At 43.8% G+C, this 27,863-nt stretch overlaps 2 protein-coding genes across 3 annotated transcripts in view; one reads left to right on the forward strand and one right to left on the reverse strand.

Annotated features, from left to right (window-relative positions):
* CDH18 (cadherin 18) overlaps positions 1–27,863 on the reverse strand; it is a 1,254,587-nt gene that overhangs the window by 197,342 nt on the left and 1,029,382 nt on the right. The gene's annotated exons all lie outside the window — the stretch shown is intronic.
* Positions 19,425–27,863, forward strand: part of LOC141264120 (uncharacterized) — a 42,341-nt gene continuing 33,902 nt past the window's right edge. The window contains exons 1-2 of the mRNA XM_073676434.1: positions 19,425–19,448; positions 20,962–21,182. Of these exons, the coding sequence (XP_073532535.1) occupies positions 19,425–19,448; positions 20,962–21,182 (245 nt within the window). The remainder of the gene's footprint in view (positions 19,449–20,961; positions 21,183–27,863) is intronic.

Consider the following 27,863-nt stretch of genomic DNA (forward strand, 5'->3'; position numbering starts at 1 on the left):
CTTCATGTCCATGTGCCGGTTCATGCATGAAGTACTCAAACTATGTATTTTTTGGCCTCTACTTAGCTTTTGCTGACAAATGTTACAGATAACACGAGTTGGGTCATCTTTATCGATCTGAAAAAATGCCCAGGCTATGCAAGGCTTAGCACCCATGCGACCTGAAGAGCCACCACGACTTGTGGTGAGAGGCAGAGTTGTGTTTGAGGATGCAGTTGTTGACGTGCTTCCAGTACTACGTCTCTGTCCAAGTCCCACACACTGCTAGAAGCCCAAATATTTTTTCAGAGCTAGATGCAGAAAAAAATTATTTTTAATTTGCAACCTGATGGAGGTCAGTATAGATGGACTAATAGATCAAGTCCCACACACTGCTAGAAGCCAAAATATTTTTTCAGAGCTAGATGCAGAAAAAACTTATTTTTAATTTGCAACCTGATGGAGGTCAGTATAGATGGACTAATAGACCAAGTCCCACACACCGCTAGAAGCCCAAATATTTTTTCAGAGCTATATGTAGAAAAAAATTATTTTTAATTTGCAACCTGATGGAGGTCAGTATAGATGGACTAATAGACCAAGTCCCACACACTGCTAGAAGCCCAAATATTTTTTCAGAGCTAGATGCAGAAAAAAATTATTTTTAATTTGCAACCTGATGGAGGTCAGTATAGATGGACTAATAGACCAAGTCCCACACACCGCTAGAAGCCCAAATATTTTTTCAGAGCTAGATGCAGAAAAAAATTATATTCAATTTGCAAACTGCTGGACGTCAGTATAGAAGGACTAATAGAACAAGTCAATTTGCAACCTGATGGACTAATAGACCAAGTCCCACACACCGCTAGAAGCCCAAATATTTTTTCAGAGCTAGATGCAGAAAAAAAATATTTTTAATTTGCAACCTGATGGAGGTCAGTATAGATGGACTAATAGACCAAGTCCCACACACCGCTAGAAGCCCAAATATTTTTTCAGAGCTAGATGCAGAAAAAAATTATATTCAATTTGCAACCTGCTGGAGGTCAGTATAGAAGGACTAATAGAACAAGTCCCACACACTGCTAGAAGCCCAAATATTTTTTCAGAGCTAAATGAAGAAAAATATTATTTTTAATTTGCAACCTGATGGAGGTCAGTATAGATGGACTAATAGACCAAGTCCCACACACTGCTAGAAGCCCAAATATTTTTTCAGAGCTAGATGCAGAAAAAAATTATTTTTAATTTGCAACCTGATGGAGGTCAGTATAGATGGACTAATAGACCAAGTCCCACACACTGCTAGAAGCCCAAATATTTTTTCAGAGCTAGATGCAGAAAAAAATTATTTTTAATTTGCAACCTGATGGAGGTCAGTATAGATGGACTAATAGACCAAGTCCCACACACCGCTAGAAGCCCAAATATTTTTTCAGAGCTAGATGCAGAAAAAAATTATATTCAATTTGCAACCTGCTGGACGTCAGTATAGAAGGACTAATAGAACAAGTCCCACACACTGCTAGAAGCAAAATATTTTTTCAGAGCTAAATGAAGAAAAAAATTATTTTTAATTTGCAACCTGCTGGACGTCAGTATAGAAGGACTAATAGAACAAGTCCCACACACTACTAGAAGCAAAATATTTTTTCAGAGCTAAATGAAGAAAAAAATTATTTTTAATTTGCAACCTGATGGAGGTCAGTATAGATGGACTAATAGACCAAGTCCCACACACTGCTAGAAGCCCAAATATTTTTTCAGAGCTAGATGCAGAAAAAAATTATTTTTAATTTGCAACCTGATGGAGGTCAGTATAGATGGACTAATAGACCAAGTCCCACACACTGCTAGAAGCCAAAATATTTTTTCAGAGCTAGATGCAGAAAAAAATTATTTTTAATTTGCAACCTGATGGAGGTCAGTATAGATGGACTAATAGAACAAGTCCCACACGCTGCTAGAAGCCCAAATATTTTTTCAGAGATAAATGAAGAAAAAAATTATTTTTAATTTGCAACCTGATGGAGGTCAGTATAGATGGACTAATAGATCAAGTCCCACACACTGCTAGAAGCCAAAATATTTTTTCAGAGCTAGATGCAGAAAAAACTTATTTTTAATTTGCAACCTGATGGAGGTCAGTATAGATGGACTAATAGACCAAGTCCCACACACCGCTAGAAGCCCAAATATTTTTTCAGAGCTAGATGTAGAAAAAAATTATATTCAATTTGCAACCTGCTGGAGGTCAGTATAGAAGGACTAATAGAACAAGTCCCACACACTGCTAGAAGCCCAAATATTTTTTCAGAGCTAAATGAAGAAAAAAATTATTTTTAATTTGCAACCTGATGGAGGTCAGTATAGATGGACTAATAGACCAAGTCCCACACACTGCTAGAAGCCCAAATATTTTTTCAGAGCTAGATGCAGAAAAAAATTATATTCAGTTTGCAACCTGATGGAGGTCAGTATAGATGGACTAATAGAATGATGCTATGCCCAAAAGATTTTACTTCACTAGGTGCAGTAAAAAAATTGGTATTCTATACACAGGTGGTATATCTTGCAACACAGATAGGCTACTCCACTGACTAACACACTCTGCAATAGGCCAAAAAGGATTAGCTTTGCTAGATTCAGCCAAATGCTGTGAAAAAAACTTGCACAGCACTGGCACAGACCTGCCTGGCAAAAACTGATAGGAACTGATGTAACCTAGTCCTGAAAAGGACTCCAATTACAATTAGTCTTTACTCCCACAATCTATCTATTTAAGAGCACAGACCTGCCTGATAAAAGTCGTAGGAAATGCTGTAACCTAGTCCTTAAAAGGACTGCAATCACAACTATTCCCTACTCCCAAGCTATCTGTATATTTGTGCGAAAATTGGCTTGAAATTAACAAGGTATAGCGCACACAGCAACAGCGGTGCCGTCTAACACGCAGCTGCAGCAGTGAGAAAATGGTGGCGACGGGGAAAATGGCTTGGTCTTATAGGGCAAGGACATGTGACATACACTGCCAATCACACATGCCCTTGCTTGTGTGAAAAAAAGCACTTCGCTCCGTGTGTGCGCTGCTGATAGGCTGACAGATTGCACCTCCCCACTGCAAATGCGGGAAAGAGAAAAAAAAATGGAGATCTTCATTGTTCCTGCAGAGATCAATCCCCTGCCCCTCCCCCCGCCCCGCTGTACACTCAAACTGCGTATTAACATTAATTTTCATCATTACTGAGAAAAAATCCAGTTATGATTTTGGTGCACGAACAGTTATCGAACATAACCTCGAACAGCCGAATTTTTCTCAAATTGTTCGTGTTCGCCGACCGGCTCGAACACCGCCCAAAACAGCTCGAATTTGAGATTGGCGAACAGTTCGAGTAGAACAACGCTCATCTCTAGTAAACAACAAGGCAAGGACCACCAAGAACAGCTGCAACAAGCCTTTGAGCAACTAAAGTCAAGGATAATGACAGCCCCTGCCCTTGGAAATCCGGACTATGCTCAATCTTTCCATTTGTATGTCTCTGAGACAGGACGACATGCAGCCGGAGTACTCAAGCAGAGACACTGTACAAAGCAGTGCCCAGTCGGGTATTACTCAGCGCATCTGGATCCAGTAGCCTCCCACAGCTGTCTACGAGTGGTTCACGCCACACAGCAGTTACTTGAGAAGACGGCGGACATCATCCTTGGACCTGAGGATCACATTTATGTCCCACACGATATTGCGGCAGTTCTGGCTTTACTGCAAGCTAAACATCTGTCTACACAGAGACACCTGCGGCTGCAGTGTTCGTTGATTTTGCCAGAAAATGTGACATTACACCGGTGCACCACCATCAACCCAGCCACCCTGCTACCAGCACCTGAAGGAGAGGGGAAAGAGGCTCCACCTCATGATTGTCCAGAAAAAATTACTGCGGAGTCAACTCCACTTGTTCTAGTGGGGGAAGTACCCTTGGATGACCCACAACTTACGTTATATACGGATGGATCCGGATATGTTGACACCTCTGGCAGGTTTCATACTGGGTATGCTGTCACAACTGAAGATACATTGGTAGAGGCTGCAGTCTTACCTCCCAGTATGTCAGCACAGGAAGCAGAGCTCAAAGCTCTGACTGCTCTGACTGCAGGTTCTCCTGTGAAAAATGCTGAAAGCGTCAGACAATTGATGGAAGCGGTGCAACTACCAAGACAGTTGGCTGTCGTAAAGGTAAAAGCTCATACCCGACCAGATGCCCCTGAAGCAAGAGGTAATGCCCTTGCTGATCTCCATGCTAAGCGAGCAGCTCTTCTTCTAACATCCATGTCCATGGCTCTTACGCGGCAACAGGCCAAACAGCTAAATTCCGTGCCAACCCAGGATCAACCTGCAGAAGAGCATCAACTGGTCCCTCCAATCACACAGCAAAAAGTTTCTAAAGAAGAACGCCAGTCATGGAAGGAGGTGGGTGCTAAGTTGATAGATGGGCTATGGAAGAAGAAACAACTGTACTGTTTGCCTCGACTCCTGTATCCAGCCATTGCAGCCTGGGCCCATGGACCGGTACATCGAGGGAAGAATCAAGCTTTGTTACTGGTACAGAAACTCTATTGGGCTCCAGGAATTTCCACCGTGTTGAGAGCACAGAACAAAGGTTGCACAATATGCCAAACCTGCAACCCAGGTAGATTACAGAATGTACCGACAAAACACCTTGCCAAACCTTGCAAGTTGATCACATCACTCTCCTTAAAGCAGGACGATATGAATACTGCTTAGTGGTAGTGGATATGTTTTCCAGTTGGCCAGAGGCATTCGCCGTTCCAAACATGACTGCTGAGACTACCGCCAAGAAGCTGGTCTCTGAAGTTGTTTGCCGGTATGGAGTCCCAGAAGTTATCAAAAGTGATCAAGGACCAGCCTTTTCCTCATGCATATATCAAGAAATACTTACCATGATTGGATCAACTGTGACGTTACATACTCCTTACCATCCACCGTCAAGTGGCAAGGTGGAGAGATTGAATGGCACACTAAAAGGGCAATGAACCAAAATGATGCAGGAGACTGAGGCCCAGTGGCCTGAGCTCCTTCCCATTGCACCATATCACATACGCAACACTCCCATACGGAAACACAAACTGTCACCCTATGAGATACTATTTAGGTCACAACCAGCTATAGCTAGATTTACCCCACAACAATTATCAGAAGAAACAGCTTATGTTGTGCAATATGTGATTCAGCTTACCAAAGCCCTAACTAACACCCATGCATTAGTATCATCTTCTATTCCAGATCCAGCTTATGCTGAAGGTTGTCATACCCTCAGGCCTGGAGATTATGTGTATGTGAGGAGGGATGTTTGGAAACACGGACTAAAACCATTGTATGACGGACCATACCAAGTGCTCCTGACAATCCCAACAGCTGAGATGTTTTATGATAATGTAACGGGTCTGGGAGGCGGAACCTCTGAGCAACTCTACAAGGGGGCTGTCCTTGTGAGGAAGCGGGTGGCTCCCAGGGAAGACGGGCAGGTACTCACGGCAAGTGACAGGGACAGTCTCTGGGTAGAAGGGCTGGAAGTCACGGCAAGTGACAGGGACAGTCTCTGGGTAGACTAGCAGACAGGTAGCAGGTGGACGCTCCCAGGTGAGCGGGCAAGAGTCTCTGGATGGGCAGGTGGTATGGCAGAGTCTCCAGGTAGGCTAGCAGGCAGGTAGCAGGTGAACGCTCCCAGGTGAGCAGGCAAGAGTCTCTGGACAGGCAGGTGGTCGCGGCAAGTGACGGCAGAGCCTCCAGGTAGGCTAGCAGGCAGGTAGCAGGTGAGCGCTCCCAGGTGAGCGGGCAAGAGTCTCTGGACTGGCAGGTGGTCACGGCAAGTAACGGCAGAGCCTCCAGGTAGGCTAGCAGGCAGGTAGCAGGTGAGCGCTCCCAGGTGAGCGGGCAAGAGTCTCTGGACTGGCAGGTTGTCACGGCAAGTGACGGCAGAGCCTCCAGGTAGGCTAGCAGGCAGGTAGCAGGTGAGCGCTCCCAGGTGAGCGGGCAGGCTGGTCCATAGACAGACTGACAGGTGTCGGAAGGCAGACCGTCGGACCGCAGGCTTGCAAGCAGGTAAGCGGATATCAGGCAGGTATCAAGCAGGAATCTGGCAGGTGACTGGCAGGTAACTGGCAACGGGACCTGAGGGCTGAAGCAGAGTGAAGGCTTTGCAACAACATTGCTCGGGCACCTCCATTTTGGAGGAGGTGCCTTAAATATGGGAGGTCCTCCGGCAATTGGCCGGGGACTCCTTAGGACGGCGCGCGAGGTCCCTTTAAGACAGGGGGAGCGCGCGCGCGCGCCCTAAGCACACTGCCGGGGAAGGAGCGCGTGCCGGAAGCAGCAGGGAGAGAAGCGCTGGAGGACGCCGCGCCAGGAGCGGGGAGGTGAGAGGGATGGCGTCTCTGCCTAGTACGGGGCAAAGACACCGATGCTACAGTACCCCCCCCTTTAGGCCCCCTCTTTTTTTGGCCAGAAAGAAATTTTTCAAGGAGATGCGGGACGTTGATGTTCTCCCTGGGTTCCCAAGTTCTCTGCTCAGGACCAAACCCCTTCCAATCTACCAGAAAAAAGGTCTTTCCTCTTACCCTCTTGGAGGCCAGAATACTCTCTACCTCAAAGACGTCATCAGCGGAAACCGGAGCAGGAGGGGCACCTGGATTATTGGAAAAAGAGTTAAAGACAACGAGTTTGAGGAGAGATACGTGGAAGGAGTTGGGAATCCGTAGGGTGCCCGGGAGTTTTAATTTGTAGGCCACAGGGTTAATTTGCCTGAGGACTTCGAAAGGACCGATGAATCGAGGGCCCAACTTGAAGGAGGGTACTTTGAGCCGCACATGTTTGGACGAGAGCCAATCCTTGTCTCCCGGACGGAATTGAGGTGGATCCAGATGTCTCTTATCAGCATATCTCTTCATCCGCTCAGAGGACAGAAGAAGAGTGGACCTGGTACTCTCCCAAATAGTAGAAAATTCGCTGACAAGAGACTCCGCAGCAGGATTGTCCACAGAAACGGAGACAGGAAGCAGAATCCGGAGGTGCTGGCCATAGACAATAAAGAACGGGGACTTGGAAGAGGATTCGCTCTCGTGGTTATTATAAGAGAACTCGGCCCAAGGAAGGAGGTCCACCCAATCAGAATGGTGGGCATTTACAAAGTGCCGGAGATAGCTGGTAAGGATCTGATTGATCCGCTCCACTTGACCATTGGACTGAGGGTGGTAAGCAGAGGAGAAGTCCAGGGTGACGTCCAGCAGTTTACATGTGGCTCTCCAGAAGCGTGAGGTAAACTGAACCCCTCGATCCGACATGATGTGGAGGGGTAGGCCATGGAGACGGAAGATGTGGCGGATAAAGTCTTTAGCCAGCTCGGGTGCAGACGGGAGGCCAAGCAGGGGAATGAAATGAGCCATTTTTGAAAAGCGGTCAGCGACCACCCAAATGACCGTACAACCGGCAGAGACAGGGAGATCTGTTATAAAGTCCATAGCTATATGCTGCCACGGGGCAGCAGGTACTGGAAGAGGAAGGAGGCGACCGGCTGGCAGGTGTCTCGGAACCTTGATGCGGGCGCAGGACACACAGGCAGAAAGAAAGTCTATTACGTCCTTGTGCAGAGTAGGCCACCAGTAGTGCCGGGTGATAAGCTGGAGGGTCTTTTTCTGACTGGCATGGCCAGCAAGCTTAGACGAGTGACCCCAGTGTAGGATCTTCTCCCAATCAGGTACCGTTACGAACGTCTTTCCGGGAGGGAGACGATTTAGACTCACGGGGGCCACCTGCATTACTCTGGCGGGATCGATGATGTGTTTAGGTTCCTCCTCAAGATCAGACACCAGGAAGGATCGGGACAAGGCGTCAGCTTTGATGTTTTTCTCAGCCGGGCGAAAATGAAGAACAAAATCAAAGCGAGCAAAAAACAAGGACCACCGGGCTTGGCGCGGGTTAAGTCTCTGGGCACTCTGGAGGTAAGCCGAGTTCTTGTGGTCCATGTAAATTATTACCGGGTGAAGAGCCCCCTCGAGCAGGTAACGCCACTCCTCCAATGCCAGCTTAATGGGCAATAACTCTCGGCCTCCTATAGAATAGTTGCGCTCGGAAGAGGAGAAGAGTTTGGAGAAGAAGCCCAGGAACCGCTGAATAGCCTTCAACCCCTCTGGTCGAGGCCACTTCTCGATGGCAGACAGTTTCTCAGGATCCATTCGTAGGCCGGTCTGAGAAATTATGTAGCCCAAAAACGGAAGCGAGGTCTGCTCAAAGAGGCACTTCTCATATTTGGCATAGAGGTGGTTCTGCCTGAGCCTGAGCAGAGCCTGACGAACATCCCTCCGGTGTGTGGGGAGATACGGAGAGAAGACCAAGATGTCGTCCAGGTACACCACTGCGCAGGAGTAGAGAAGGTCCCGGAAGATGTCATTGACCAACTCTTGAAAGACGGCGGGAGCATTACAGAGACCGAAGGGCATTACCAGGTATTCATAGTGGCCGTCCCGGGTGTTGAATGCCGTCTTCCATTCATCCCCCTGACGGATACAGACCAGGCTATACGCCCCACGGAGGTCCAGCTTGGTGAAGATTCTATCCCCCCTCAGACGGTCAAATAATTCCGGAATGAGCGGAAGGGGGTATTTATTCTTCACCGTGATCTGGTTAAGGCCTATATAGTCTATACAGGGACGGAGTGAGCCGTCCTTCTTTTTGACGAAGAAGAAACCTGCTCCCGCCGGGGAAGTAGATTTCCGGATGAATCCCCGGGCCAGATTCTCCTCAATATATTCTGACATGGATCGGGTCTCAGCAGCGGACAAAGGGTAAATGCGCCCACGGGGAGGAGTAGCGCCGGGCATCAGGTCGATTGGGCAGTCGTATGGTCTATGAGGGGGTAATGTCTCTGCCTCCTTTTTATTAAAGACGTCCGCATACGACCAATAAGGAGCCGGAAGACCAGGTAGATTGGCTGGAGTAGGAGAAGGACGGACAGGATGGACGGGAACTAAACAAGTCTTATGGCAGTCCTGTCCCCAGCGAAGGACTTCTCCGGTCTGCCAATCAAGCACGGGTGCATGTCTCTGAAGCCAAGGTAGGCCTTGTAAGAGGGCGTGAGAGAGTCCAGGCAGAACATGAAAGAAGATGCTCTCAGAGTGCAGCATTCCCACCTGCAGGGTTATGGATTCGGTGATGAGTTGGATGGAATGTGATAAGAGGACCCCATCCACGGCAGCGACAGATAAGAGTACAGCTAGAGGTTTGGTGGGAATGTGGTATTTCTCTACCAGAGACTGAGAAATGAGATTTCCGGCAGCTCCAGAGTCAAGTTGGGCTAGTTCAAAATAACGGTTCTCCCCGCAGATGATAGAGACCGACAGCAACAGAGATGGAGAGGGTTTACTCTTGTCTAGGACGACCTCTCTGAGCGATCCTAGACACAGGCGTTTCCCGACCTCTCCGGGCAGGAACGGATCCGGTGCTCCTTACTGCCACAGTAGAAGCAGCTCCCCTCGGCACGGCGTAACTCTTGACGGGTTTTGACCATCTTGGTCTGGTCGACCTGCATAGGCTCGGGTGAGTGCGCCTGGGGAGTAGCGGGAGAAGTGACAGGTTTCTGAAAGGTAGAGGCTAGACGTGGAAACCTCCTCTCACGGGTGACCTCTTTGGCGCGTTCCTGGACCCGGATGTCAATCCGGGTGGCAAGAGTTATTAAGTCGTCGAGAGTGATAGGTATGTCCCGATCGGCGAGTTCATCTTTAATACGGCCAGACAGACCCTCCCAAAAGACAGACACCAGGGCGTCGTTATCCCAGGCCAGCTCTGAAGCAAGGGTACGGAACCGTATGGCATATTGGCCCACGGTGAGATTTCCTTGATGGAGGCGTAGCAGAGATGATGCGGATGAGGTCTTCCGTCCGGGTTCGTCGAAGACTTTCCGGAAAGCCGTGAGAAAGGCTGGCAGGTTGGACACCAGGGGGTCTCCTCTCTCCCATAGAGGATTTAGCCAAGCCAGTGCCTCCCCCGTGAGATGGGACATGATGAAGGTTACTTTGGCCCGGTCGGAGATAAACTGCTGGGACAGGAGTTCAAAGTGCAGGGTGCACTGGTTTATGAAGCCCCGAGCTTGAGCGGGGTCGCCTCCGAAGCGTGGAGGTGTAGAAAGCCGGGGTCCGGGGCAGGATGCCATGGTATTGGTGGGCAGCGGCGCTGCCGGGCTGCGAGTCATGACACTAGCGGTGGTTGCTGGAGGAGCAGTCAGAGTGTCCAGGAAAGAGTTGAAATTCCGCAGATGACTTCATGACATAGGTCTGAGAGCGAGGGAGCTTTGGTGCCACCGGGTTCCATGGCCCGAGCAAACTGTAACGGGTCTGGGAGGCGGAACCTCTGAGCAACTCTACAAGGGGCGGTCCTTGTGAGGAAGCGGGTGGCTCCCAGGGAAGACGGGCAGGTACTCACGGCAAGTGACAGGGACAGTCTCTGGGTAGAAGGGCTGGTAGTCACGGCAAATGACAGGGACAGTCTCTGGGTAGACTAGCAGACAGGTAGCAGGTGGACGCTCCCAGGTGAGGGGGCAAGAGTCTCTGGACGGGCAGATGGTACGGCAGAGTCTCCAGGTAGGCTAGCAGGCAGGTAGCAGGTGAGCGCTCCCAGGTGAGCGGGCAAGAGTCTCTGGACAGGCAGGTGGTCACGGCAAGTAACGGCAGAGCCTCCAGGTAGGCTTGCAGGCAGGTAGCAGGTGAGCGCTCCCAGGAGAGCGGGCAGGCTGGTCCATAGACAGACTGACAGGTGTCGGAAGGCAGACCGTCCGACCGCAGGCTTGCAAGCAGGTAAGTGGATATCAGGCACGTATCAAGCAGGAATCTGGCAGGTGACTGGCAGGTAACTGGCAACGGGACCTGAGGGCTGAAGCAGAGTGAAGGCTTTGCAACAACATTGCTCGGGCACCTCCATTTTGGAGGAGGTGCCTTAAATATGGGAGGTCCTCCGGCAATTGGCCGGGGACTCCTTAGGATGGCGCGCGCGGTCCCTTTAAGAGAGGGGGAGCGCACGCGCCCAAAGCACACTGCCGGGGAAGGAGCGCGTGCCGGAAGCAGCGGGGAGAGAAGCGCTGGAGAACGCCGCGCCAGGAGCGGGGAGGTGAGAGGGACGGCGTCTCTGCCTAGTACGGGGCAGAGACGCCGATGCTACAGATAATATGTATGGTTAAACTAGTCAATACATGGAATAGCCTACAACAGAGTACTGACCCCTTTAATAATAAGTTCATTACTCACCATCAGATTTTGGTACAAGAATTGAGACAATTAGAAGATATGCACTCACTCAACAGTTTCAGCCGCTAGTATGCCCTTTCTGGTGGTCCCAGTCACTCTGGAAGAAATATTAAACTGGCCCAATTGTAGTGACGCCCTTACTAATAATGCTACTAAGTTCAGTAGATTATGGAACACCATGGCAAAAAATGCCTTGTGGTGGCAGGACAATCTTACTGCCACTAGTAAACATCTGCAATTTCTTGCCCTTAATGGAAACATATGGGTGCCCAGAAACAAGTCTTCCCTGACTAATTTAGGCTTTATACCAACTGAAGGTTTAAAGATTAGTTTTAATGCTACCTCTAGTACGGCAGATGCTTTTAAACTGTCATTGTTGGAAAGATACATTCATAATCACTCATGAGTACATACAAATCTGTTTATAAAAGGTACCAATGACACATGTTATAAAATATCTGGTAATATCCCTTGTAATGAATCCTCTGAATATAAGCCTAGTAATCCAACATGTGGCAATCCAAATGTTGGATATTGTAGCCCCCTGGGACAAATGCCTTTATGGTGTATGATATCAAATAACACCGTTTTTATTGATTTGGTGCATAAATTAGTATTACAGCATTCTGCTTTATGGGATTTACCATCAGCCACATATTGGGTCTGTGGGAATAATGCATACAAATGGCTCCCAGTCGGAGTAGGGGGGACTTGTACATTGGGCCGGCTAACTTCAGCCACTTATCTTATTCCCCATAGTAAAGTAGATATGAGAGCCATCCCTCTTTATACCATTTTTAAACATGCCAAAGACAACACCCCACGCCCATCAGGAAGACCTCATTTAGTTCAAATGAGTATACCCAATAAGATAGCCAGTACTGTCTTCCTCTACCCTATGGTTACATAAATATGGGACAAGTTAGTGGAAGTCACTGACTACTTAGATGACCAGATATGGAATATTTTGAAAGTAATTAATACTACTGTGGCAGTGCAGAATCAGCTTATCATAGTGGCTAATCAAAATACTTTAGTGCTGGACTATTTGACAGCAGCTCAAGAAGGGATATGTCAGGTTATTGGCCCAGCCTGTTGTCACTATATTGATCCCGACTCTACCATATGGTAAAAGACTAAAATGGAAGACATTAGGAAACTCAGGGAAGAGTATAACAAACATAATGAATTGACCAAAGAGTGTTGCATATTGTTGCTTGCTTGTTAATATAAGTTTTACTAAAACTAGTCTTTTATTGTATCCCATTTTGCATGAGGAAAACCTGCCAGTCAATAGAGAGCAAGGAGGACGCTGCTAACCGACACCCAGTGCTACTATACACGGACATGTAACCAGCATTGAGGACCTGGATGACAAGGGAATGATGACCTTTACCAGCTTGCCCCAACCAACCTCAGATCTGAGCTTATGATTATATCAACTAACAAGGGTGGATGGACATGCCGCGACAGCCCCAATTGGTAACAAGGGCACTAATTGGGTGAAGACCAATGTCCCTCAGGCTCAAAACATGACCCTGGGAAAGCACCTCTATTGTTGATAATAACATAATTTTTAGGGGGGAATGTAAAGGACATATTGATACTCATGATAGAGCAACTCCATTTTGTCTGCTTGCTTTAAAATCATGTTATTATCACTCCTTGCATAACATACATTCTTTCTTTCTCTTCCCATGGAACTTCTCTCACACTAACTTTTTCTCAAGAGAACATTTTGTCAGACACTCTGTTTTCTAACTTGTTTAGGCCAGGTTTGACATTGTAAAATTTCCATAGTGCTTTGAACTAACGATGATAATATGACCATATATGTGTTACCGTAATAATTGTACTAACATTAGTTAGCCTATAGTACTGTAGTATGGCTGCAGAGTTGATTGGCTATTAAAATACTCAAAACAATATAAAATGCTAAGCAAAATAAACGGGATCAGAGATTCTTTGAATCCTCCCAGTACAGAACATTGCTTCCGTTTGGTTTTCTGTGGATTGCAATCAACATAATAATTTGACACTCACTTGGTCAACCGTGAAGGATTATTGCCCTCCCTTAACATATCTATCTCCATATCTATCTATCTATCTATCTATATATCTATCTATGTAGCTATCCATCTAGCTATTATCTATCTATCTATCTATCTATCTATCTCCATATTTATCTATCTATCTATATATATATATATATATATATATCTATATAACTATCCATCTAGCTATTATCTATCTTTCCATCTTCTATCTATCTATCTATCTATCTATCTATCTATCTATCCATTTACAAAACAATAAAAGTAAAACAGCACGAATCAAAAACCAAGTGTGAAACAATTCATTTGATCTATCTAGCTATCAATCTATCTATCTATCTATCTATCTATCTCCATATTTATCTATCTATCTATATATCTATCCATATATAAATCTATCTATCTATCTATCTGTCTATCCATCTTCTATCTATCTATCTATATATCTATTTACAAAACAATAAAAGTAAAACAGCACCAATCAAAAACCAAGCATGAAACATATAATTAATTTGATCTATCTATAAAAGTATAAAAGTAAAACAGAACCAATCAAAAATAAAAACAATACCAAAATGGGCTGCAAGCTCCTGGATAATCATCCCACAGATGACACTATAATTAGTCTATCTATCTATCTATCTATCTATCTATCTATCTATCTATCTATCTATCTATCTATCTATCTACCTACCTATCTATCTATCCATCTATTTCTCTGTCTATCTATCTATCTATCTATCCCATTCCTATCTATCTATCTATCTATCTATCCGTGTATCTCTCTATCATCTCACTCTATCAACATAACTATTTACTTATAAGATAAAAATGGCAATATTCCCTTTTGAAAAAGGCTCATTGCCAGAGTCAAAATGTCGTGTACATTGACTTGGAATACAGTAAATATTTTTTTTCCTCCTTTTAAGAATGGCAGTGCTGCCATTTTTTATTTTATATATATACAGTAGTCCAGTGGTCCAGACCTTGTGGCTTGCACTTGCACTCTATGTAAAAGGAACCTGTCAGCTGATGTATGCTGCCCAAACTGTGGGCAGCATGTATCAGCCACTGGCTGTATGATCACAGCCATGTATGTTTGTCTCTGCAACACTGAGGCATTTCAGAGAAAAACATACTTTTAATAGCAGCCAGCCTCATGGGTGAATAGTCATACAGGTGGGTCCCCGTCGGCTTCTCCCTCTGCTGACAGTGACTGGCAAGCCTCTGCCTGTGTACATGTATAAGCAGATATTTGTCAATCACTGTCAGTCACTGTCAACGGGAGAAGCCGCCCAGGATCCGCCTTTTCGGTTTGGTCATGATGAATACAGGTGCATATGTAAGACAGCTGTCTCTAATGCAGGTAACGAGTTGATTAGGAGCATCTAACTGGTCTGTAGGAGCCAGAACTCATAGTGGTTTGCAGGGGATCAAATACTTATTTCTCACTGCAAAATGCAAATAAATTATCTAATTTATACAACGTGATTTTCTTGATTTTTTTTGGATATTCTATCTCTCAATGTTAAAATTAACCTACCCTTACAATTATAGACTGCTCATGTCTTTATCAGTGGGCAAACTTACAAAAACAGCAAGGGATCAAATAATTATTTCCCCCACTGTATATATCCCATTCCTATTCTATCTATCCATATATCTATCCCATTCCTATCTATCTATTATCTATCCATCTATCTATCCCATTCATATCTATCAATTATGTACCTATCTATCAATCTATCTATCCATTTAGCTATCATCTATCTATCGATCTATCTATCTATCTATCTATCTATCTATCTATCTATCTATCTATCTATCTATCTATCAATCTATCATCTATCTCTTTATCTATATCTATCTATCCATTTAGCTATCATCTATCTATCTATCTATCTATCAATCTATCATCTATCTATTTATCTATATCTATCTATCCATTTAGCTATCATCTATCTATCTATCTATCTATCTATCTATCATCTATTTATCTATATCTATCTATCCATTTAGCTATCATCTATCTATCTATCTATCCATCTATTTATCTATCTATCTATCTATCCCATTCATATCTATCAATTATCTACCTATCTATCAATCTATCTATCCATTTAGCTATCATCTATCTATCTATCATCTATCTATTTATCTATCCCATTCCTATCTATCATCTATCTATCCCATTCCTATCTATCTATTATCTATCGATCTATCTCTCTATCCCATTCCTATCTATCTGTTATCTACCTATCTATCCACTCTATCCATCTATCTATCTATCTATCTATCTATCCCATTCCTATCTATCTATTATCTATCTATCTATCTATATATCCCATTCCTATCTATCTGTTATCTACCTATCTATCCATCTATCAATTTATCTATCTATCCCATTCCTATCTATCTATTATCTACCTATCTATCTATCTATCTATCTATCTATCTATCTATCTATCTATCTATCTATCTATCCCATTCATATTTATCTATCTATCCCATTCATATCTTTCTATCTATCAATATCTATCTCCTATCTATCTATCTATCCCAATCCTATCTATCTATCTATCTATCTATCTATCCAATTCATATCTATCTATCTATCTATCTATCTATCTATCTATCTATCTATCCCTATCTCCTATCTATCTATCCCATTCCTATCTATCTATCTATCTATCTATCTATCTATCTATCTATCTACCTACCTATCTATATATCCCATTCCTATGTATCTATCTATCCATCTATATATATCTATCTTCTATCTATCTATCTATCTATCTATCTATCTATCCCATTCATATCTATCAATTATCTACCTATCTATCAATCTATCTATCCATTTAGCTATCATCTATCTATCTATCTATCATCTATCTATTTATCTATCCCATTCCTATCTATCATCTATCTATCCCATTCCTATCTATCTATTATCTATCGATCTATCTCTCTATCCCATTCCTATCTATCTGTTATCTACCTATCTATCCACTCTATCCATCTATCTATCTATCTATCTATCTATCTATCCCATTCCTATCTATCTATTATCTATCTATCTATCTATATATCCCATTCCTATCTATCTGTTATCTACCTATCTATCCATCTATCAATTTATCTATCTATCCCATTCCTATCTATCTATTATCTACCTATCTATCTATCTATCTATCTATCTATCTATCTATCTATCTATCTATCTATCTATCTATCTATCTATCTATCTATCTATCCCATTCATATTTATCTATCTATCCCATTCATATCTTTCTATCTATCAATATCTATCTCCTATCTATCTATCTATCCCAATCCTATCTATCTATCTATCTATCCAATTCATATCTATCTATCTATCTATCTATCTATCTATCTATCCCTATCTCCTATCTATCTATCCCATTCCTATCTATCTATCTATCTATCTATCTATCTATCTATCTATCTATCTATCTATCTACCTATCTATATATCCCATTCCTATGTATCTATCTATCCATCTATATATATCTATCTTCTATCTATCAATCTATCTATCTATCTATCTATCTATCTATCTATCTATCTATCTATCTATCTATCTATCTATCTATCTATATCTCCTATCTATCTATCTATCTATCTATCTATCCATCTATCTATATATATATCCCATTCCTATCTATCTATTATCTACCTATCTATCTCCATCTATCTATCTATATATCTATCTATCTCAACAAGATACAATAAAATAGATGAAAAATGTCAAAAGCTTGCGTATTTCACAGTAAAAATTCTATAACTAGTAATGCACTACTAGCAAGTTAAAGCTTTGACATTACAAGTAATAATTCCTGTGGCTATATAAAAAAACCACAAATTTATTCTGCTCAAATGAGAGAAAAGCAGTCCGACTTTATTCAGATAATCCAGATAGAACAATAGATTATGGTGAGTACATAGATGTAATAAAATTTCTATACAGGTAGAGAAAAGACAAATGTTTCCCAAGCGTGTACTTCTTAGTCTTATTGAAATTTCCCAAGCGTTTTCAGGCTCGTATCAGCAACATGTTTCATTGTGTTGTGCTACAAAGAAGTCGGATGAACAAACAACGGTGGCAGATTTAATAGGTTAAACCAGGGTTATTAGGTGTGCTGTGCTGTTCCATAAAATGTCTATTCAGCAAAAGTAAAATAAATATGCATTTATTGACTGAAGATTTGTTCCCAACCTTGGGAATTTCATTATGTTCCTATTTTATGTATATGCTCCTATTTGCTGGAGCCTCAAAATTGTTGTCTATGACAATATCACATACTGTATGACCTTCATGTTTTGCTTAGCCAAGCATTACCCTTTATGTTGCATGTTCACAAAATGACTGTGGATGTCATTGCAGTTGTACATAATTGATCCTAGCATGTACATGTGATAAGGAAAAGAGATTGTGAGTGACACTGGTGACAGAAAGAGATAATGATGACCTTTAATTATAAAGCATCAATGTATTCTTCAAGACTCTACAATAACATGAAGTAGAAAATGTCAAATGCTGGAAAACAAACATCTTCTGACACTAAATTAAAGAGAGAAAAACTTGCCAAGCCAAGCAAATTTAATATAGCTGGAGACTTATTTTTTATAAAACAGTCAAACAGTCAGTATCTGTATTAATACACATATTAAAAGCATTTTGATGCCAATAATTATAACCATAAGATAGATGATTAATGAGGTAAGGATAACCAGATGAGTCTACAAGTCTTAGAAGACACGCAAGATTTAGCCATAACCACAATGCAAGTATGAAGCCTGAAAAGTATAGCAACATAATTTTTGAAAGCAAGATAAAAATTGTGTATAACCGACAATTCATTCTGCAGGCAAACCTGGTGATGGAGGAAATGTCATGGCTAACAGCTGAGGGCATCACAAGGCTCATTTCAGTCAGAGATACTGGTGATATGCCTGGTATTTATAGTGTGACCCAACCAGACACAATGGATGTGTATTCTTTTCAGTAGCTTAGCAGATGTATTCAACTTCATTGATGTGGCCAATGGAGCTGTACCACATCCTACTTAATCTGACTGACTCTGGTCTTTATTTCCTGCTTTTCCCAATTATCTTACCCAGCTAGTTTGATATCCCTTGGACTGAGTTAACTAGCAATTTGCTGGACGATTCCATCCTTATGGTTCTGCTAGTTGACTATCCCAAGCCAGCTCACTTCACTGGTAGCTACTCCGTGGATGCAACTCAAGAGGCCCTGCTGTAATTGCAGATCCCTCTGTAATGGCTGAAAGGTGAAGGCTAGGGTTCCTTTGGAACCTGCTAAGCAGAGTTACTTGTCCAAAGTCTGCTCTTGAGAGAACTATTCAGAGCTATTAGATTTTCACATACAGTTTATCATTCCAGTGAGATTATTATTTTTCTAGCTCTTTTCATGCCCACATCTCACAGCCATATGTCGCAATTGGGAACACAATTGCAGTGATCATTCTTTGTTTGATGGTGACTGAGATATCTTTACATTACCATATTTGGTCTTTTCTCACCATCACTGCATGATCCAGTGCTAATCAAAGCTTGATATGACTGCCATTGTCATTGAGGGACCCAAGAAAGACAAAGCTTCTATTTCTTCATGGTTGATCTTTAGGTGGACTTCCTCAATGGTGGTAGTTGTGATTTTCTTCACGATGTTCAGGAAAAATTCCATCTTCCCCCTTTCTTTTTTCAACTTCTGAAACAGCTTCCTCAGGTCTTTCTCACTCTGTCAGCAGAGTTGTATCACTGCATATCTCTGAATGTTGATAGTTCTTCCACCTACTTTCACCCCAACATTCAAATCATCTAGGGTTAACTTCCTTATGAATACTTCTGCATATAGGTTAAAAAGGAGAGAAAATGCATCCCTGTTTTTGATCTTGAACCATTCTGTATCCCCTTACCTGGTTCACACTGTAGCTTATTGATTGTCATAGAGTGACCTGATTAACCCAATAAGTTGCTGCGGCACTCCAAACTCACCCAGTGCTTCCCAAAACTTATCACCTCAGCACAGTCAAAAGCATGGATATTATCAATGAAGCACAGGTAACGCTTCTTATGGTATTCCATTGTACTTTCTATGATCCACCTCAATAATGTTTTTTTTTATCTCAAATTAATATATATACAGTACAGACCAAAAGTTGGGACACACCTTCTCATTTAAAGATTTTTCTGTATTTTCATGACTATGAAAATTGTACATTCACACTGAAGGCATCAAAACTATGAATTAACACATGTGGAATTATATACTTAACAAAAAAGTGTGAAACAACTGAAAATATGTCTTATATTCTAGGATCTTCAAAGTAGCCACCTTTTGCTTTGATGACTGCTTTGCATACTCTTGGCATTCTCTTGATGAGCTTCAAGAGGTATTCACCGGAAATGGTTTTCACTTCACAGGAGTGCCCTGTCAGGTTTAATAAGTGGGATTTCTTGCCTTATAAATGGGGTTGGGACCATCAGTTGTGTTGTGCAGAAGTCTGGTGGATACACAGATGATAGTCCTACTGAATAGACTGTTAGAATTTGTATTATGGCAATAAAAAAGCAGCTAAGTAAAGAAAAATGAGTGGCCATCATTACTTTAAGAAATGAAGGTCAGTCAGTGCGAAAAATTGGGAAAACTTTGAAAGTGTCTCCAAGTGCAGTTGCAAAAACCATCAAGCGCTACAAAGAAACTGGCTCACATGAGGACCGCCCCAGGAAAGGAAGACCAAGAGTCACCTCTGCTTCTGAGGATAAGTTTATCTGAGTCACCAGCCTCAGAAATCGCAGGTTAACTGCAGCTCAGATTAGAGACCAGGTCAATACCACACAGAGTTCCATGCTTGGTTCCAACCACCGTGTCTTTGTGCGACGCAGAAAGGGTGAACGGATGGATTCTACATGCCTGGTTCCCACCGTGAAGCATGGAGGAGGAGGTGTGATGGTGTGGGGGTGCTTTGCTGGTGACACTGTTGGGGATTTATTCAAAATTGAAGGCATACTGAACCAGCATGGCTACCACAGCATCTTGCATCGGCATGCTATTCCATCCTGTTTGCGTTTAGTTGGACCATCATTTATTTTTCAACAGGACAATGACCCCAAACACACCTCCAGGCTGTGTAAGGGCTATTTGACCAAGAAGGAGAGTGATGGGGTGCTACGCCAGATGACCTGGCCTCCACAGTCACCAGACCTGAACCCAAGTCCAGTTGTCCCTCTAATTAGAGCACTGAACATGCTATTTAAATCTTTCGGCTATATATTTTGTGCCAAATACTGTTCTTTTAGTGCTTTGTATTAAATATTACTATTTAGCCCTGACATGTCTTGTTTTCTGACCCTGCTTCTAAAATATCTCCACTACCTCATCAGTGGACTTGGTTAAACTCTAAACTGTTTGACTACTCTCCCGCCTGCTAGTCTGGGACTTATAAAGCTGACCATTTACTATTGACTTGTTTTTGGCCTATATTCTGTTTATTCTTCTGCTTTGTATGACCAGGTTCCAGCAGTTATGTACTATTTACTTTGTTTTTTTACATCAATTGTTTATACTCTATAGACACCAGAGCATCGAAATGAACCCAAAATCCACTATTCGTTTTTCAAGGAATATGTCAAGAGAAAACAAATGCGGCCTCAGCACTGGCCAATAAGAAGCGGTATGGAGATCCATTGTACTTTAAGGGGTTGTCCAACCTTAGGGTTCAAATCTGTAGTCACGTTCCCACATGCTTCAGGCACCGGCACCGGAGAATTCTCCAAGCTAGCAGTGCACATACTGTGAGAATTCACAAGCCTACAGTCGCATCCAGTGACTGCAGACTTGTACCCTGAGACTAAACAACCTATTTTACAGTGCTATCTGGAATTAGTAAGATTTAAACATTTTAAATCCTAATAGTAAGTATTGTTGGACTTCTATATCTCATTATTCCGTTATTTTAATTCTACCTTTTCCAAAGGACAAATCTTAGAGGCAACAATGGTCGAGAATATAGGCGTTATAATAGACACTTACAGAGACTTGTTTCAAACTGTTCTAACAAGACTTGTCATATTCCAGTCCTCTATTTTTCAGGATTTCAGCATGTTTACTGATAGCAAAAAAAAATCCTGGCATAACATATACGATTATAACTACTTTCCACTGGTAATTAGAAAATTAGTTGGGGTAAAAAAAACAGGGTAGAACGGATTCAGAAATACCAAAGTAAGGTCCACTTCACACGGTTGTTTTGTATATCCATATGAGGTCCGTTTTTTAAGGACCGCAAATACGGACATACGCACACCCATTGTCGACATGATCACAGTGCTGCAGTAGATGACAGCTGAAGCAGCGGCAGAGAAACAGTGCTGGAGCCGGTGACAGCAAATTTGTTTTTTTAGACAAGGTACAATGGTTTTCAGAAACCTCTTTAAGGTCTAATTTTTTTTTATAATTTCAATATATTTATTACTGCACTTTGAGAAATGCATTGTACTGTCCTAACAGTAAGAATTCTTAATCCTTCGACATTCTGGTTGTGTAGACATGGCAATCATGATGGAATACATGACAGCAAAAATACACCTACACTTTTTGAATTTCATGAAATATGCATGAGAGAAATACATGAAATTATCTTTTACCAGCCACCTACAGCATATTCTACAAGGAAACTGCTGTTGAAGACAGGTGACACCATCATCACATGTTGGGTAACAACAGATATAGATTTTGATTCTGACAGTGGTAATGGTATCTAATGAAGTATCAAAAATAACATGGCAGATCACACAGCGAATATTTGTATGTACTGCGCTGCTGATGGTTTTGTGAGGAATCATATAATTGTGAAGATTATCTCTGTCATTGTGCAATACATTTTATGGACTCTAAATGCATGAATCATATGTGCACAATGCAAAGCAAGAACACTTTTCTACTTCAATCCATTCTGTAATAACTGTCCATTATTGACTTTTACGTGTAGAATCGTAGCATAGGAGTATCTAATTATCTCTTTATCCATGTATGATTATTGCCCATATTTAGTAAACTAGAACATTTATTTAAGGGGATTTCTGACCCCAATATGTTTCAACAGCTGGTAATCACTTGAACATTATTTCCATGCAAAGAAGCAAAACACTCAGGTCTGGGTCCTGTTCTACCCTCGTCCATTTTGAGGCCTGCTAGCACATAGCGTCGTGAACTAGAAGAATTGGGATCTATTTTGATTGGGTATACCTTGTTGTGGTGGGACGACTTTTACACTCTTTTGAACAAAATAGTGTCTACTAAGTACCTTATGTTATTTACATGTACTATTGCTATTTATTTACTTACTGCAGGGTATTTGCTCATTTTGTTTTTATCCTAAGTTCTGTCTGTTAATGACCATAGTGTGAATGTGCACAAACACATTGCATTTATACCAACATGTGTTCCAGCTCATTTCTTTGGTTTTGCTTTTGCTTGAATGTCTCTTATATTAAGGTTCCCCACTGATGATGTTTCTTCCATGGACAAATCAAGGTGGTGATTAATTTATGACCATAATAGTTACTATAAATGAACTGAAAGCTCTGTGAGAGTTTGAGAGCCCAGTAAATATTTAAAAAGTTAGCACATTAGTATTTTGTGGACATTCAATAGTAGTTGAAACATGTAAGCATCCAATTTTTAATCATAATGTATATTTTTTTTATTAAAATATTTCAGCACTAATGACTAAACTGAACCACTAGTGGTCTTTCACAATGACCCACATGCTGTGCAAAACCTTTTATTAATTCTATTCCTCTAAGCTTTGTGTTTTCAGAAATGAAAATGTTAACAATTCCAAACCCTTCAGATGGGTACAATTGTTAAACTCACATATCAAATGAGACTGACAAATCAGTTACCTATATTTAGCATAGTGCATCCATATGAGATCGGTGGCGGTATGACTTCTGGTACCTCCATCAATCAGTTGTTACCTAAACCAGAAGTGGCTGGATGTAAGCAACGTATTGAGCAGAACACTACAGCTCCATCCCTTGTTTAGTGACCACTGCAGTTTGTCTCCTATTCACTTGAATAGACAGTATTTGTTTACCATCAATGTAAATGGTTCGTCGTCTTCCTAAATACTAAATCACTGTTCTCCACTTGTTTAGTACTGACCATTGTTTCCTGATTCTTGCAAAATTGTTGGTTGTCTGTTGCTATTACATGGAAGAGGTAAGTAATTCCTTTTTACTGCATAGGAGCTACAGAAGGATTTTTTTCTCCTAGTGATGGCAAGATCGATAGAGCAAGAACCAAGGTTATGTTCACACGTGTGTTAGGAATTCTGAACGTTTTTACTATAGGAACACAAAAGTAGAAGTATGCAGTACAATTATTCATCACATAGCAAACACGAATGTCAAATACAATGGAGTCCGACAGCTTTGTGTCATGGTCTCAGTCATTTTACTAGAGAGTACCTGTTAAGGGGATGGTTGCAGACTTTATTATAATGGAACGCAACCGAACCCGGGGTCCGCGATACAGCCTGATGGACTGCTGCCGAACACCTTCTGGGTGTGAAGGAAAAAACTAACTGAATATCAATCCCCTCCGTGTTAAAGTACACTGGAATGGGAATAGGATTTCGCACTATCTCTGTTAGCAACACGAGAGATATGCGGCAAAAAACTATCTGTAGTCCTGTTACAGCACAGGAACTACACTGGCGGCGCTAGGATGCGTGTGTGACTACGCTGACGGATACACGTGCCTCCAGCCAGCGTGCTACCGGACTGAAGGGTACTACTCCACGTGGCTGACAGGCAATAACTGTGAATAGGATGTCTGCAGGCTGCTTGGGGTGTTAGGCGACCCCTTTGGCTGAGCCAGACTGCTAGACGAAGCTACCTGCCTATTTCCACTAGCCTGCCTATTTCAACTACACCTGCCTATGGAAACTACACGTGGAACACAGTCGTCCACACAACAGGATCACTGCTCAATGATCAGAGCGCGCCGCCATGTTTGTGGGTGGGTCTTTTAAAGACTAAGCCCTGCCCACCTTCGCACTATTGGTGGCGTCACCCGCGACCAATCAGGCAGTGCCAGGTCACCGGAACAGCTGACTACCGAACCACCAATCACGGTCCGCCATGTCACGGGCATGCTCAGTACCGAGAATCTTGGACTTAGGCTCCAACAGCCCTGTCTCCCTCCGCAACCTATGCTTAACATTGCTAGGCACAAATACCTAAGAGACAACCTGTACATCTCGTTGACCAGCTAGGTGTTTAGGCTGATGATGATGCTGAGCAGCGTCAGCCCTGGCTGGACCGGAAGGGGAGACCACAGAAGGTTCTAGACCTATTTTGAATCCAGCAACAGCCCGACGCCTAACATTATCCCCCCTTCTAACATCCCCCTCCACTTGACGCTCATTTTCCTCAACGAGCAGGGGAGCATGAATGTGGTCCAACGGTTCACAGGGAAGATCCTTAGATCCATGACCCCTCCGGTGTACAGGGTACTCTTTTTTCCCACGAACGATCTTAGACCCCATAATAGCCTGCAGCTCGAGATTATCACCCCTGTTGTCTGTGCAGGTTGGGGTTCAGCGAGTTTTGACAGGTGAACGGGTCTAAGAAGCGACACATGGAAAGTGTCGTGACTCCTCAGGTGTCATGGTAACTGTAACCGGTACATTACAGAGTTTACCTGGGCCAAAATTTTGAACGGACCAATAAAGCGAGGAGAAAACTTAGCAGATCTCCCGCATAATCTAGTATTGCGAGCCAAGAGCCACACTCTGTTGCCTGGATAGAATATGGGAGCAGGACGACGAAGAGTGTCAACCGACTCTCTATCTGTGGAGTCTGCCATGGGTAATGGGTGGAGAAAGCCAGCTGGACTTTGACGAGAAGATTTATCTCTCGCACAGAAGGCACACGCAAGAACATATTCCTTAACATCCTGGCGCCACCGGGGCCACCAATAGGACCATTGAAGGGACTTTTTGGCACGTTTGACCCCAAGATGGGCTCCGATCTTAGGGGCATGAGCCCAGGAGTAGTGTTGAGCCACCCCCGTAGTTTTCCAGTTCGGTTCGGTTCGTCGAACACCCGTGTGTTCGCCGAACTGTTCGTCGAACTGTTCGTCGAACACCTTCGAACACCGTTAAAACCAATGGCAGGCAAACAAAAACACATAGAAACACATAGAAAACACCTTCAAAGGTGTCCAAAAGCTGACAAACTGCTCAGAAGACACAACTAACACATGGAAAAGTGACAAGTACATATAGTCATGAGAAAAGAAAAGAGGTGGAGGAGTAAAAGGAGGGGAGACACAGATATAGGCATGTCATGCCCTTCTAAAATCCAAAAAGTGAGAAGCCGACACGTTCAGTCCGCTCCTGCCCGTGCCACCTCCGTGTCGCCGGGTTTGTGCCAGAGCCGCGGTGAACCCTGACGGCCAGCCTCCCTCTCCCAATACTGGTGCCTGTCCGCTGGTGGGTCGAGCGAGCCCCCCTGTGGTGGAGGCAGCTCTAAGCTTTTTAATTTAAATTGTCTCTCTAATTTGAATGAATACACTTTAAATCCATTTACAAGGATCTATTGGAGGGCAAGTCTCATGCCAGCAGCCGCGTAATTCCAGCTCCAGTAGCGTCCACTAAAGCTGCTGCAGTTAAAAAGCTTTTATAAGGATCGAGCTCGGCTGTCCACCGCAAGGCATCCTACTGCCAGTCCCAGCCCCTATTCCTTGGGGTGCCTCCTGATGCTCTTCACTGAGTATCCCGTGGTCCCGAAGCATTTCCTTTGAAAAAATTAAGTGTCCAAACTACAGGTGGTGTAGCTAGCTTAACAGCCGGGATAATCCGCTGACTAGCAGACACTGCTACTAGGCACAAAGTATTTCCTGGGCTAGATGCAGTTAAAAATTTGTAATTAGATACTCTCGTTGGATGCTGAGAAAGCATTCCATAGAGTCTCCTGGCACGCCATATATGATTCTCTTAAAAAGCTTGGGGTAGGGGACCCTTTTATAGCCAAAATCACGGCCCTGTATCGCAATACGTCACCTAGGCTGAAGATAAATGGAACTGTAGCACCCTGAGGGCTCGGTTGCTACAGAGGTATTGCACCTCACCCAGAGGTGTGATATCTCACTCTCAGGTAAGGATGGAGTGTGGATCAGGACCCGACACCTGCATGCATTACACCACATTGCCGTGGGGCAGGGCGACCAATATGCCCCTGAGAAGGGCACGACAGTCCCTATCCCTGGCTGGAGTGGGGGGAGGGAACACTGAGGAAGGGGAACCCTGTAGTGCAGGAGCAGGGAGGAAGCAGTTCCTGGGTGCATTGAGAAGGGAGTATAAAAGGTGGACACCATCTTAGTTCAGTGCAGAGAAGTCTGAGCAGAAGTGGCAGGGAGCAGGGGCTCTGCATGAGCTCTGCTCCGGAGGCGGGCCTAGTAACAGAGGCCCAGGCCTGGAAGAGGGAGAAGGAAGGAAGAGGAGCGGAGAAGGCTCCAGGAACGAGGAACGAAGGGATCCCAGGGGTGCGGACGGGCGAGTCGCCACCGCACGCCCGAATCCACCTGCATGGAGGGGTCAGGCCAAAGGGGGAGACCGGTCCCCGAAACTAGTGGAGGCAGGAAACGACCCTCAGCTAGAAACCGGAGGCTGTGACATTTTATGTGGCGCAGCCCCTCGCTACACCCGCTAGGAGGGCAGCACATAGGGTCAGGGAAACTGGCACCAAGTTTACCAAAAGGAGGCCCGAGGCAGCCGGACGGAAGGGTTGGTAAGAAAGGCCAGACAAAGGACACACAAAGGGGGTCCTGTGAAGCGCTCCAAAGTTATCTGGGAGCTGTCTGAGCCCCTCACCTGGTGAGCACAGTACGACGTGGGCAGCCGTTACCTGCAGACATGGTCTGGATAATAAGAACTGTGAGTAAAGGCCCTGGACTGCATCACTGACTCCGTGTCGTTACTGCTGCTGCCCTGCACCATCACCCCCATCCTCCGCATACACTGCCCTGAGGCTATACTCCTCCCGTGGGGAGTTATGCTACGCTCTGCTGCACCCACAACACCAGCCTCAGCGGTCTGCCCTGCAGCGGCGGTTCACTCTGACCGCAATCCACGGGTGGCGTAGTCGGACATTTAAACATCAAAACCACATAAATAGTTCCGCCACTGGTTTGACCACCCTGAGCCACGGAACCGGGTCACCGCCACGAAGACTACAACCACCAGCATCCACCAAAAAGGGTCCGGCTACGGGTGTCCCAAGGCCCAGGGGGTGCATCAGAACATTTTCATCACCTTTCACAATCACCAATAGGACAAGGCAGGGATGTCCTCTGTCCCCTCTCTTATACATCCTAGTGATGGAGCACCTGCTCTCATCAATTCGCCATAACCCCAATATTAGGTGGATTGAGGTGGGAGGCACCGAGTACAAGTGCTCTCTATT

The sequence above is a fragment of the Phyllobates terribilis genome, unplaced genomic scaffold (assembly GCF_046119375.1).
Source record: "Phyllobates terribilis strain yellow unplaced genomic scaffold, ASM4611937v1 Scaffold_4__5_contigs__length_816908805, whole genome shotgun sequence".
NCBI classification, from domain to species: domain Eukaryota; kingdom Metazoa; phylum Chordata; class Amphibia; order Anura; family Dendrobatidae; genus Phyllobates; species Phyllobates terribilis.